General features: G+C 41.6%; 1 protein-coding gene across 1 annotated transcript; it reads left to right on the top strand.

Annotated features, from left to right (window-relative positions):
- Positions 1-10,496: 10,496 nt before the first annotated feature.
- On the top strand, positions 10,497-14,403 carry LOC145429332 (peptidyl-prolyl cis-trans isomerase NIMA-interacting 1-like; the record flags this gene model as incomplete). Its single annotated transcript, XM_080302596.1, has 4 exons — positions 10,497-10,583; positions 11,365-11,473; positions 11,549-11,659; positions 13,622-14,403. Coding segments are annotated over 4 exons (417 nt in total), but the record flags the coding sequence as incomplete, so codon positions are not given.
- Positions 14,404-15,342: the final 939 nt, after the last annotated feature.

The raw sequence follows: 15,342 nt of genomic DNA, 5'->3' as shown, positions 1-15,342 counted from the left end.
CTGCATGTAGGTGGAGGGTTTACATTTTTCCTACACGTTTCCTGTAGCTTCTCTCTGACAAGCAGAAGCTGAATTTCTTGCTCATAGGGGGTCATATGATCGTTGGGTTTTTCTCTGTATCTATTATTGTACGATCTACTGCACAATATAAACCGCCTTGAGGTGACTGCTGTTGTGATTTGGCGCTATATAAATAAAATTGAATTGAATTGAATTGTGTTAAATACACTTGAGAAATCAAAGAAAGTGATCCTTAATGTGTAGGTATTGCTATCAAGGGGGAATTAAGGCCTCTAGATTAGATTAGATTAGATTAGATTAGATTAGATTCTATAGAACTTTATTAATCCCTCGGATGGGTTCCTCCAGGAAATTCAGTTTCCAGTTGCAGAATATCGAGAGAAGTTCCATGTTACAGAGTTAGAATATAAATATAAATAGAGGGGGATGTAAATGCATGTAAATGGTCCAGTCATCCACTTTCAGATTTGGCATGTCTGTGAATTGCACAGATGTTTCACCTGTGGTCTTCAGCAGGCTGAGACTATTTTCTCCAGTACCATCATCACAGTGATGTTAGGGAAACAGGTCAATAAATAAGCCAGTGCTGTGAAACTCATCCTGGTTTTTACACTGAAAAAGTCACAAGCATCTCAGTTTAGCAACTATCAACTGTTACATCACAGCTGATGAAAGTTGAGTCATTTCTCCTTACTTTTGATTCATAGCACTGTAATATAAACTGGATCACACAATGGTTCATGCGTGATAATAAATTGATACAATACGGTCACTCTACCCTAAATATGTTGTCAGAGACTGGGTGGGTATTAAAAGGTAAATAGGATTATAAATTGTATCAATAATGCAAAATATTGTATCAACTATTGTAACGGAATTCCTTGGAAATGTTAAATACAGAGTTAAAAAGTTTTGTATTTACTAATTAGATTGTGTAAAACGTCATTCTGACTTAACTCTGCTTTAAGTCAGTTTAGTTTTAGGTTGTTTCCAAAGTGGATTTTCTTGTTTCAGTTTAGTTTTTATTGTTTGAAATGTTTTTGTTTTACTTTATTAGTTTATTAGTTTCTGTGTTTATTTTGTTCTTTATCATTTATTATTTATTATTAGTTTTATTATTGGATGAAGAGTTCAGTACAGCCATTACGTCTTGAAAACAGTTGACTGCAGTCTTTTAGCTAAAGTCTCAATGAACACATTTAAAGCCTCATTAGGCAAGTTGTGATTAAATCCTTACCAAACTAACAGATGGTAAAACTAAGAATATTCCCTATATTTATTTTTTTTTTTATTTTGCTTTTTTAGTTCTCCAATCTTACAAAATTGTTTCAGTTAATTACATTTTCAGAAATGTCAAAAGTCTAGTCTAGTTCTTATTTTTATTTTAGTTAATTAATATGTTTTTTCACATTACAAGTTTATTCACATTAAAAAAAATCATTATTATGATTACTGGTGGCAATTTTGAAAAGAAAACTTAAATGAAAGACCAATTAACTAGTGCAAATGAAAGAGCCAGTGTGACACGCGCGCGCACACACACACACACACACACACACACACACACACACCTTTCTCACGCATTCAGCCACTACCTCTGTGCAAATGTAAAAGATACAAATGGCAGTGGAACAATTTTAATTTTTTTATTTTTGTATAAATTGTGTAGGGGAAAAGAGAAAAAAAACATTTTTGTTCCATCCTAGAAAATGTTGCCAAGTCTTCGTTGTTCATGAAAGAGAGGAGATGCGTCAGTGCTCACCACGAATGCTTCCTGGATGCTGGTTCACATTTTGTGTATATGTATGTTTGCTACTGGAGGTCTTAGAGGGAAAGGCGACGTGATGTTTAACTGCACGTGTATGCACAAGAGACTCGGCATCTGATCTGTTGTTGCAAAGAGCTACATTCAAGTGATTGTCTTTTACCTCCTTGCACAGACTAAAGTTACATATATATATATATATATTATAAATATATATATTTCCATATATATGAACCTATTAACAAAGTGTCTTGAAAATATACCCAGGAATACAAACATCAGTAACAAATAGCAGTCTGTACTTTTTAATGTTTTTCTTTTGTTTTTTTAAGTCATTGTATAATTGACATACTTTGTGTCACCGATGAATGAATCATGGCAGTGTGTTAGTGTGCGCTGGATGAAGATGATTGTAATTAAGTCCACATTCCAGGATGAAAAAGCCTGGGATGATATCCGTGGCCTTGGATTAGCCTACTGCAGGACACCCTGGACAGGAGCTGGGGCTTTGTTCTGAAACTCTTCTGGAGTAGAGACAAGCTTCTGTGAATTTCCGGTCATCCTCTAAAAAAAAAAAGAACCTGCGACCAGTAATTAGCCGAGAACGGTTGCTTTCAACTTTTGTTCCTCGTCTTTTGATTGTAAACATACTTTCAGGAAAGGCCAGGGAGACCGTCTGATGGTACGTACTTCTGTGGGAGGTTGGATTTTTTTTTTCTTTCCTTCACTGTATGTAATTACATGGACATGTAATTTAGGTTAATGCTCATTGTTAAGTGCATTCTCAGGAAGGAGACTGATCGGCTTCCTGATAAGCATTCCTTTCTCCATTCCTTTGCTTTGCTGCTAACCATCCGGATTTTTAGTCTGGGAAGTGTGGCTCTATGTCTCACTGCTCACCGTATTGCTTTTAATCACCTCAGCTTGTCAGCCATACCTACCATATCACTGCATGGTGCTCACACACACACAGACACACTTAACCAAGAGGAAACTCTGGCTTTAGTCCTCAAATGTTAACAGTATTCATCACATTTTTTCTTTAAATTCTGTTTTTTTTTCTTGCTTATTTGCTTTTAACATCCTGCTCTGTTAAATCGCCATGTAAGTTGGAACAATCATATTTCATTTGGAGAATTTCTTTAACTGGCAAAAACCCACGTTTGTGGTTCTGATTGTTTTGTTATAATTCGATTTCTTTTTGATATAAGGAATTAAATGGATTTTTATAGTAGAAATGTACGATGGCCGTGTCTGTCATTTGGAAAGATGGAGAGGAGAAGCAGTCTACTTCATACTTCAGTACATTAGGAAATAGCCTCACTTATCATTAAAGAATGAAGAAATAAAACACAAACATGTAGAAAGCACTTGTTTGGATGTTGCTTAATCTGGAAAGGCTTCTGAATTGTAATGAAAGTCTTTGGTCTTGTTACATAAATCATCATATTTATTAAACAGGAAGTGTTGTCTTTCAGTCAACAGACAATCCCAAGAATAGCTTTTTCTTAAAAAAAAAAAGTATGTTTCTTTTGATTTCAGTACACACAAGAATAGTGTTTTATACAATCTTGAGCCAAATTTAAGTAGTGTTAAGATGTATTGCTCCCTTTGTGCCAATGTCATGCAAGTCTCTAAAGCTGTTAGGAGGAATAATCTGTATTAAAACGGATAAGAAAAAGAAGCTTTAAATGCACTTCATCCTTCATCTGTTAATACATTTAGAGCAGGCTAACCAAACAGCAAGTGTGCCTTTGAAACAGTAGTCCACCTGGAGTCTCCTTCATGCGTCTGTCACCTCCTAACTGTCACGCATGGTGTGACAGGAAGTGTTATCAAGGCACGTAATATTCTGTTTTTAACCACCACTTGGTCAAGGCACAAAACTCTGGGGACTCTCGTGTCAGCTGTTCTGATGTACTAGAGGTAAAAAGGAACTAACATACCTTTAAGCTTTTTTTGTGCCTTCAACTTGCATATTGTTGTCAGGATTATAAGGCTAATGTTATATTACAAGGCGGTAAAAAATACAATCTTTACCAAATGAAAGATGTAAAATAAACAAATTATGGCTGACTGACGAGAAATAACACAAAAAGGCACTTCTTAAGCGGAACATCAAACTTTGGAGTAATTTGGTTTGTCTAGCTTGACAAGAACAACCAGTACAGTGATGGTCTTTGCTCCCAGATACAATCAAAATAAACAATATTAAGTCTGATTGAAGGCGTCTCGAAGACTTGGCGTAACGCTGCGAAACAGTCCACGAATGTCTGTTATAACATCGCACCTCCTCTGTTATTTGCAGGAGGCTTTTGCAGGTGTCTTAAAGGCAGGCGTCCCAGCAGCAGCAGAAGAGTCGGCAATTTATCTTGGCTGCCTCCCAGTTTAAATCCTGCTATGACTGCGTAACCTTCGGATATTAATGGGTTTTAGGAATGTCCACATTAAGATCCACATGCTAGCAGGCACTTGTTAGTGAAAGCACAATTCCTCCTCCAGTCCTCAGATGGCCTCACCTGTGCTCTGGTCATCCTCCCAAAGGTCAGTGCCGACAGAGCAGGGAAAGCCTTCTGCTCGCGGTGACGAAGGAGTAGTAGCGCGTTGTGCTTCTGTAATCATGCCTGCTCATTTAAAGTGGTTGTAAAAGGGCATCCATAAATAAATAAATTACCGGGCTAAAACAAGGGCTTTGTCCTGTCCTCGCTTTTCAGTCTTTGTGATCTGCAGCCTCAGGGTTGAGATGCGCCACTGGGACAAAGGGAAGGGTTACAATAGGGAGGGATAAGTGACGAATAAGTGGTTTAGGGTCTCTTCCAACCGCTCCGGATCAACGCGTCCGCTCGCAGGAAAGGCTGGTTTCGGAGATCTGTGAGTAGGCATGGAGAGGGGGGGTGAGAGACAGGGGGACACACATGTTAGACGACCAAGAGGTCAATCTGGACATTTGCTTCTGTTTACATCTCAATTTCTTAAGAGTGTTTTTAAGCAAGAAGAGCAGAGGATGTACACTCAGTTCTCACTTTATTAGGTACACCTAATTTATATCAGTTGTTCCCTCATTTCTGTAAATGAGGTTAAGCTAAAAAAAGAAAAGCAAATAGGAACACCTTACTGTATAATGCAGTACATGAAAACAGCACCACAAACACTTCCTCTTTTTTACAATGAAGATGAAACTATGAAAAGTTGCCTTTATTGCAGGACTGTTGTTAGTCTGCATTAGTTTGAGCTCCCTAATAAACTGACAACTGAGTGTTTATTGTTATAATTTTCAAATCCAGAAAATCTGGAAACACTTGTGCAGTTAAAACTTTGGGTTAAAGCTGAAATTGTCCATAAGAGCTACAAAATTAGCAAATGTGGCAGGAATGCCACATTCCCATAGCCTTGTATTTCAACTGCTAGAAGTTGTGCTTCAAAACGGAGAAATTCAAGGCTTTGAGACGGTGATTTTGGCAAATCAGTAACACTAAACAATGAGGACGTTACAAAGTAACCACTCTGGTTATGATACAGTGGTCAACAAGCTCTTGAGTTTGCAGATTACCAAACAGGATGGCTGTCACAGAGGAAACAAAAGTGTGGATACAGACTGTGTTCACGTAAGTTTGATTCTGTTTTCTTCTAGAGCCTGTTGACCAAATAGCTGTTGAGCACACCGCAGATGACATTTAGCACAGACAAACATGGCGGACGCTGCCGACTGGTGAGAGGTAAATAAACAATGGACAACATGCAACACGTAACAGGAAGGGGTGAGGATGCCATGGGTTACCGGTCCGTTGCCATGGTAACCGGTCCGTTGCCATGGGTTACCTGTCCGTTGCCATGCGTTTACATGCGTTGTTATGGGTTAACTGTCCGTTGCCATGCGTTTACATGCGTTGTTAAGGGTTAACTGTCCGTTGCCATGGGTTACCGGTCCGTTGCCATGGTAACCGTCCGTTGCCATGGGTTACCGGTCTGTTGCCATGGTAACTGGTCCGTTGCCATGGTAACCGGTCCGTTGCCATGGGTTACCTGACCGTTGCCATGGGTTAACTGTCCGTTGCCATGCGTTAACTGTCCGTTGCCATGCGTTTACATGTGTTGTTATGGGTTAACTGTCCGTTGCCATGCGTTTACATGCGTTGTTATGGGTTAACTGTCCGTTGCCATGGGTTATCTGTCCGTTGCCATGCGTTAACATGCGTTGTTATGGGTTAACTGTCCGTTGCCATGGGTTACGGTCCGTTGCCATGGTAACCGGTCCGTTGCCATGGGTTACCGGTCCGTTGCCATGGTAACCGGTCCGTTGCCATGGGTTACCTGACCGTTGCCATGGGTTAACTGTCCGTTGCCATGCGTTAACTGTCCGTTGCCATGCGTTTACATGTGTTGTTATGGGTTAACTGTCCGTTGCCATGAGTTTACATGCGTTGTTATGGGTTAACTGTCCATTGCCATGGGTTAACTGTCCGTTGCCATGCGTTAACTGTCCGTTGCCATGCGTTTACATGCGTTGTTATGGGTTAACTGTCCGTTGCCATGGGTTATCTGTCCGTTGCCATGCGTTTACATGCGTTGTTATGGGTTAACTGTCCGTTGCCATGCGTTTACATGCGTTGTTATGGGTTAACTGTCTGTTGCCATGCGTTTACATGCGTTGTTATGGGTTAACTGTCCGTTGCCATGGGTTACTGGTCCGTTGCCATGGTAACCGGTCCGTTGCCATGGGTTACCGGTCCGTTGCCATGGTAACCGGTCCGTTGCCATGGTAACCGGTCCGTTGCCATGGGTTAACTGTCCGTTGCCATGCGTTAACTGTCCGTTGCCATGCGTTTACATGTGTTGTTATGGGTTAACTGTCCGTTGCCATGCGTTTACATGCGTTGTTATGGGTTAACTGTCCGTTGCCATGGGTTATCTGTCCGTTGCCATGCGTTTACATGCGTTGTTATGGGTTAACTGTCCGTTGCCATGCGTTTACATGCGTTGTTATGGGTTAACTGTCCGTTGCCATGCGTTTACATGCGTTGTTATGGGTTAACTGTCCGTTGCCATGGGTTACTGGTCCGTTGCCATGGTAACCGGTCCGTTGCCATGGGTTACCGGTCCGTTGCCATGGTAACCGGTCCGTTGCCATGGTAACCGGTCCGTTGCCATGGTAACCGGTCTGTTGCCATGCGTTAACTGTCCGTTGCCATGCGTTTACATGTGTTGTTATGGGTTAACTGTCCGTTGCCATGCGTTTACATGCGTTGTTATGGGTTAACTGTCCGTTGCCATGGGTTATATGACCGTTGCCATGGGTTAACTGTCCGTTGCCATGCGTTTACATGTGTTGTTATGGGTTAACTGTCCGTTGCCATGGGTTATCTGTCCGTTGCCATGCGTTTACATGCGTTGCCATGGGTTATCTGTCCGTTGCCATGCGTTTACATGCGTTGTTATGGGTTAACTGTCCGTTGCCATGCGTTTACATGCGTTGTTATGGGTTAACTGTCTGTTGCCATGCGTTTACATGCGTTGTTATGGGTTAACTGTCCGTTGCCATGGGTTATCTGTCCGTTGCCATGCGTTTACATGCGTTGTTATGGGTTAACTGTCCGTTGCCAGGCGTTTACATGCGTTGTTATGGGTTAACTGTCTGTTGCCATGCGTTTACATGCGTTGTTATGGGTTAACTGTCCGTTGCCATGGGTTACTGGTCCGTTGCCATGGTAACCAGTCCGTTGCCATGGGTTACCGGTCCGTTGCCATGGTAACCGGTCCGTTGCCATGGTAACCGGTCCGTTGCCATGGGTTAACTGTCCGTTGCCATGCGTTAACTGTCCGTTGCCATGCGTTTACATGTGTTGTTATGGGTTAACTGTCCGTTGCCATGCGTTTACATGCGTTGTTATGGGTTAACTGTCCGTTGCCATGGGTTATCTGTCCGTTGCCATGCGTTTACATGCGTTGTTATGGGTTAACTGTCCGTTGCCATGCGTTTACATGCGTTGTTATGGGTTAACTGTCCGTTGCCATGCGTTTACATGCGTTGTTATGGGTTAACTGTCCGTTGCCATGGGTTACTGGTCCGTTGCCATGGTAACCGGTCCGTTGCCATGGGTTACCGGTCCGTTGCCATGGTAACCGGTCCGTTGCCATGGTAACCGGTCCGTTGCCATGGGTTAACTGTCCGTTGCCATGCGTTAACTGTCCGTTGCCATGCGTTTACATGTGTTGTTATGGGTTAACTGTCCGTTGCCATGCGTTTACATGCGTTGTTATGGGTTAACTGTCCGTTGTCATGGGTTACTGGTCCGTTGCCATGGTAACCGGTCCGTTGCCATGGGTTACCGGTCCGTTGCCATGGTAACCGGTCCGTTGCCATGGGTTACCGGTCCGTTGCCATGGTAACCGGTCCGTTGCCATGGGTTACCTGACCGTTGCCATGGGTTAACTGTCCGTTGCCATGCGTTAACTGTCCATTGCCATGCGTTTACATGCGTTGTTATGGGTTATCTGTCCGTTGCCATGCGTTTACATGCGTTGTTATGGGTTAACTGTCCGTTGCCATGCGTTTACATGCGTTGTTATGGGTTAACTGTCCGTTGCCATGCGTTTACATGCGTTGTTATGGGTTAACTGTCCGTTGTCATGGGTTACTGGTCCGTTGCCATGGTAACCGGTCCGTTGCCATGGGTTACCGGTCCGTTGCCATGGTAACCGGTCCGTTGCCATGGGTTAACTGTCCGTTGCCATGCGTTTACATGTGTTGTTATGGGTTAACTGTCCGTTGTCATGGGTTACCGGTCCGTTGCCATGGTAACCGGTCCGTTGCCATGGTAACCGGTCCGTTGCCATGGGTTAACTGTCCGTTGCCATGCGTTAACTGTCCGTTGCCATGCGTTTACATGTGTTGTTATGGGTTAACTGTCCGTTGCCATGCGTTTACATGCGTTGTTATGGGTTAACTGTCCGTTGTCATGGGTTACTGGTCCGTTGCCATGGTAACCGGTCCGTTGCCATGGTAACCGGTCCGTTGCCATGGTAACTGGTCCGTTGCCATGGGTTAACTGTCCGTTGCCATGCGTTAACTGTCCGTTGCCATGCGTTTACATGCGTTGTTATGGGTTAACTGTCCGTTGCCATGCGTTTACATGCGTTGTTATGGGTTAACTGTCCGTTGCCATGGGTTATATGACCGTTGCCATGGGTTAACTGTCCGTTGCCATGCGTTAACTGTCCGTTGCCATGCGTTTACATGCGTTGTTATGGGTTAACTGTCCGTTGCCATGGGTTAACATGCGTTGTTATGGGTTAACTGTCCGTTGCCATGCGTTTACATGCGTTGTTATGGGTTAACTGTCCGTTGCCATGCGTTTACATGCGTTGTTATGGGTTAACTGTCCGTTGCCGTGGGTTACTGGTCCGTTGCCATGGTAACCGGTCCGTTGCCATGGGTTACCGGTCCGTTGCCATGGTAACCGGTCCGTTGCCATGGTAACCGGTCCGTTGCCATGGGTTACCTTACCGTTGCCATGGGTTAACTGTCCGTTGCCATGCGTTAACTGTCCATTGCCATGTGTTTACATGTGTTGTTATTGGTTAACTGTCCGTTGCCATGCGTTTACATGCGTTGTTATGGGTTATCTGTCCGTTGCCATGCGTTAACATGCGTTGTTATGGGTTAACTGTCCGTTGCCATGGGTTACTGGTCTTTTTAGCAGCTCACAACAGTGGCTTACACACATCATCAGTGATCAGCTGTCAAAGAAAGGTGGACATTTAGCAGCTTAAATGATGGCTCTAAGGCTACGTTCACACTGCAGGCGAAAGTGCATCAAATCCGATTTTTCTGACCCTGTGCGACCCATATCCGATCATGCTATGACAGTGTGAACGGCGCAAATCCGATCTGGGTCACTTTCGTATGTGGTACTGAATCTGATACATATCTGATGTTTTAGAAAGCGACTGCTGTTTGAATGGTCATGTCGCATTAAATCCGTCTTTTACGTCACCGACACAAGACAGACGCCAATTATCAGCGCCGGAGAAGCGCCCAATAAGACATCGCGAACGCTTCCTGGCCATCCCGTGTAGATGTCAGTGAAACTGTTGGGAAGACAACGTTGGAGAAACGTGATTATTTTATTTGTACTGTATAATCTGCAGATTCTGACAGAAATCTGCAGCTATCCTTTGAAGCACCGCTCCTCTCTAAAACAGCAATAAGGATCATTATTAAGTTATCTACATTATTATGTAAATAACAAAATAAAGTCTGAAGTCTTTATATTAAGGGCCATCAGTCAAACAATACTGTTTGCTCTGGGTCGAAACAGAGCGCGTTGTGTGTGACGTCTTCTTTTGCGCATGCGGGCCGCTTTGAGCGTTCACACTAGAGCGCGTTTGCTGTCGCATTTTATTTGTAGTGTGAACACGCAGACAAAAAAATTGGATTTGATCAAAAAATCGGAATTGAGCATTAAGACCTGCAGTGTGAACGTAGCCTAACTCTCAGGTGTACTCCAGGATAACTTGTTAGGTTCAGCGTCGGCCATCCCTGTGTAAAACTCAAGTCTTAGACATTTTCGTGTGAAGTGAGGCCAGTTGCTGTAGCACAGTATCCTGTACTGGGTGAATGGGTAGCTGCAGAGTCCGTGTTGTGTTTACATGTGTTTAAAAAGATCTTAATAAAGCTTAATGAATTTACTGGTTCTCTGTCATTACTTCAACAGGCAAAGTGTACTACTTCAACCACATCACTAATGCCAGCCAGTGGGAACGTCCAGTGGGAGACGGACGTGGCGAGCCAGATAAGGTTGTGTGTAATGTTTAGTTTAGTTTTTTTTGTTTGTTTTTTTTATGCACGTGATGAGTCAGTGCTACTTTCCCTAAAGAGGTACTGAAACACGTTTTACATGGCATGTTCAGATTCCAGCTAGGGTACTGGTAATGCCTGCAAATTATTTATGATTCGACAACTATTGTGAAAAATCATTTTGGCCGGGGGATAGCGTTCTCCAGGATAACATTTGAAATGTTCCTGTAAGACATCAGGGAGCTGCCTGCAATATGACACGTATGCATTTAAATAGTGATAGGAGGAACGGTGCAGAGAAATGGAATCCAGTCATTAACAGTATTTAATATTTCACATAATTATTAATAAAGACTGATGGACAACTGTGTGCTTTTACTTAGCTAATGGTTATCGTCATTGCTGATCAGTATGTATCTTATCTTATCACAATACTTAGTTATGAAGCAGACAGGGGGGAAAAAACCATCAACAGCACCACCTGGTGGACTGAAACAGTAATTAATTTTATTATTCTAGGACTAAGCAATTTAGTTGTTGTTGTTTTTTTTCTTTTACACTTGCGACTTATGTAATGTTGATTGGTGTTCTTGTATGTTCATGACATCTGGTGGAAGGTCAAAGGAAGAACCAGTCAAATGTAGTTGTAGGGCTGCATGACTTGCTGTAAAGTTGAAATTCTGCCATCCAAATTGTAAAGTGGTTCTGATACTCCAACATCTGGAGTGTTAACACACAAATACTGATATATTTGTATATGTATATATTTTTTAAAATTCAGGTACGCTGCTCTCATCTCTTGGTGAAGCATAATCAGTCGCGTCGTCCATCTTCCTGGAGGGAACAAAACATTACACGATCTAAAGATGAGGCCTTGGATTTGATTCAGAGTAAGTAAGGCAGCATGGAGAGGAGATTTTACGAAGTCTGATGAATGCATTTAATATCTTCTGTCTTCTGTGCAGAGTACATAGAACAGATCAAGTCTGGACAGGAGAAGTTTGAGTCCCTGGCATCTCAGTTTAGCGACTGCAGCTCCGCTAAGAATGGTGGAGATCTGGGACTGTTTGGTAGAGGTATGCACGGCGTGATGTCATTCTCTGTTCAGTGCAGTCTCTCATTCAGCATCTCCTTCATCTGTCTTTCTGAATAAAACAAAATCCTGCACATAGCTCTCCATCAAGTGATCAAACATTCAGTGCATGAATAACTGATAGTAGTGACAAGTTAAACCAGCAGTTTGTGAGCACAGTTTAATTCCATATTTGTCACACGTTTCAAACATCAATCCCTAATTTCCCTCGGGATTAATAAAGTATTCTGATTCTGATTTTCAATATGAGACAAGGATAACCAGAGTAAATACAGAAGTTGCAGTTTTTACCCCTCGGCCGTAAAAAGCCGATGTGGTATTGTCGTCACTCCGCCTGATGCATGGGTGGCATGAATGCACAAGTTTGTGAATGCGATAACTCAAAGCAAAGTTCACACTATAGGTGTATCTCCTAAGAATCTTGGGCAAGTTCAAATTTCATTAACCTCAACCTAAATGTAGGGCTGCTCGATTATGGCAAAAATGATAATCACGATTATTTTCACTGAAATCGAGATCTCGATTATTTGACGATATTTATTTAACAATAACAATGTATTGAATAATGACTTTAAAAAATAATATAAAATAGTGTGCAAATACTGATAACAGTGCAAATGTTTGCAATATAAAAAATAAATGAAAAATGTAAACATCTATGTTTAGTGAACTTTGCAGTGTTGGCCTGTGGTGCAGCTACCACACTGTAGCAGAGTTTACACACTATGTCTACTTGATCCACATCTGACTCTGCGAACCCATAATGGTTTTTTTTTTGTGTTTGTTTTGTTTTTAACCTCTCTTTTCAACCAGCGGCAGTCACTCTCCTCTCCAAATAACTTCTGCTTAGCTTTCCGAGCTTCCCTCGGGTCCTCTTAATTGTTGTGACGCGTGTTCGAAATGCAGAGAGGTGCGCTCGATTTGCCACACGGAGCAGCGCGAGAGTAAAGCACGAGGGAGGGGCTAATAATCGGCTCAGTCATTTTTAATGATCGTTGAAAGCCCAGATCGTAATCGTGATTAAAATTCGATTAATTGAGCAGCCCTACCTAAATGTCAATATTAGAGGTGAAGTTTTCTGAAAAATCTTGTGAATGCGATAAAGAAGGAAGTCTCAATTTTCAAATTTATACCATAGGAGCATCAGCCATGAGGCTTTAAGGCTTTAGGGGTAGCACTGGTGACTGCCAGTTATTTTAAGTGATGACCTCATTTATTATGATCATCTGAAACACCAGCAAGTCCACCTCTGAATGTAGCTTTGTGTTGAGCTGATCTGGCCATTGGTTCTTGAAAACCCTCCAATGTGGCTGAATTAAAACATTTTGCAAAGAAGAGTTGGCCCAAATTTGTCCACAGCGAAGTGAAAAAGATTATTGGCATTTATTAGTATTTGTTTGACCTGAAACTGTACGTTAGGCTTGTAGGAGCTGTTTTTGTGTTGTTACCTATGTGTGCCACTAGGGGTCACTTTTTGAATGTTTATGGTGTCTTACTTAAGGTATGCACAGGTAATTATCAGAGGGTGTTGTTGTTCGGAAGGAGCAAACGGTTTGTGACACGCTGGAAACTAAGAGAACTGTTGAACAACAAATGCAACCAATTGAAAGCATTAAAGGTGTTAAATGGGCAAGATAAGCACAGCTGGATTTATTGGATTTTCTCAAGTTTCATTCATAAGAGTGGCACCGCGTCACCCCCGCCATCGAACACCTAAGTGGCTTCAAGTGTAGGCTTAGCCTGTACAAGCCTGTTATCTAGCTGCACAAACTCTGTAGAACTGAATAAAAGAAATTAATGTAATTAATCATGTAAATTAGCTAATATGTCATTAATATGAAATAGTCATACAAATGAATGATTACCTATAGATGCACGTGCTGATGTGCATCATGTTGTATGAGTTTTTATTTGGATAATGGCTCAGTGTGTGTTTCTGCTTTAGGTCAGATGCAGAAGCCTTTTGAAGACGCCTCCTTTGCTCTCAAAGTGGGAGACATGAGCGGCCCTGTTTTTACTGACTCTGGAGTCCACATCATCTTACGCACTGGTTGACAAGAAGACTCCACACGTTGTACTTTCCTCTTCCATCATCAAGCACACATACAAAGTCTAACCCAGTCAATCCTGCAGATTATTTTAATGGCACATAGCACCCCAGTAAACAAAGCTTAAAGCCTGCATCGCATCATTTGAGGCAGGATCCGTTTGTTCCAAGCACCATTAAACTATTATTCTTTAAGATCTTTTATTAACGATGACAGTGCCTGTTGAAGTGACTGCCCTATGGAAACTTTCATATGAGTGAGGATTATTTAAAGTCTACTTAGTATGTGCATGACTTCTAAAGGACCACTTACTGTATGTTTCCCTATAAGATTTCCCATTTCCACTGTATGTGTGCCAAAGCAGTTCCTTAACTGTTTTGGAAAATAGGTTCAAATACTTTCTAATATTAGCAGCATCCCTGCAGATGGAGAAAGCACTGTTGTTCTGAGTTTACTAGAGTTAATCTTTGTGTTTTCCATTATTCAAAAAATGGAATTATTTCTTTACACAATCCACTCTGAAAACGCATGATTTCTGGCCTTTGGATATGCCTTGATGGCACCGCTGAAAGCTTGCAGGTTTTAACAATAATCTCCACAGCTTTTAAAACCATCAATGTTCAGATGAACTGTTAACACTGTTGTGTCATTGAGGCAAAAATAAAATCTCCTTTTGTAAGTCTGGTTTTTGTTATTTCCATGATTTAACCACCTTCAAGCGTTTCCAGTTTAGAAACTCTTTAGGAAGAGACAGGAAGTGACTAAAGTGTAGATTGTATATCGGTTTTAAACCTCTGATCTGGTGTTATGTGTTGGGTCTTCAAAACAGGTGTGTATAGATCCTTAGTTTTTGTATGCGAGGCTTTTCTTTTTCATAGCCTATAAAAATAAAGACCTTTCAAACATGTGAGCAATGCAGCGCATTAAAGGAAAACTACTTCTTGCTTCTCATCCCAACAAAGGACATCTATAGGGGAAAAAAGGTTCCAAGTGAAAAATATTAAAGGACAAATGGAAAAAACAAACCGCATAAAACTGATGTAATTAAAATCTGTAAAAGCTGCTGTCAAATACTCATATTTAGGCTGTCATAAAGCACAATAATAGACATTAATTTCTGGGATGTTAGGTTTGTTTTCAAGTTGATTTATAGAAATGAAAAACTGTTTGGTGTCAACCATTGATTGGTGTAGTGGTTAACACCACACATATGTTTGACCTCGTTCAGTGCCCAAGTCTGTTCTACATAAACCTTAGTGTTGCAATTTAGTCATATCTTTAAATGTATCTTTTTAATGTACCCACAGACATGTACTGGTGGTTCTGTAGTCTCTAGACGTCTTGACTGTAAAGCCCTGGTTCTCCCTTGGCAAATGTTTTCAACATTTCACCACTATCTCCTTTCACTTTTCATACGTAAGTTGTCTTGGATTCCTCCCAATGCTTTTATGTGTTTCCCATTCTCAGAATCAGCTCTGTTTGTAAACACACCTGACCTCTTTCACAAGCTGTTTTCTGCAGTGAAAATAACAAATCACAAGTTTTTATTGGTCAATTATTGCTTAAGCATGCGTGTCAACTTCACTACGAGGCATGTACATAAAATTAACGTCTAAAT

Source organism: Astatotilapia calliptera, chromosome 6, assembly GCF_964374335.1.
Source record: "Astatotilapia calliptera chromosome 6, fAstCal68.1, whole genome shotgun sequence".
Taxonomy (NCBI): Eukaryota; Metazoa; Chordata; class Actinopteri; order Cichliformes; family Cichlidae; genus Astatotilapia; species Astatotilapia calliptera.
This window is presented reverse-complemented; position numbering and strand designations above follow the sequence as displayed.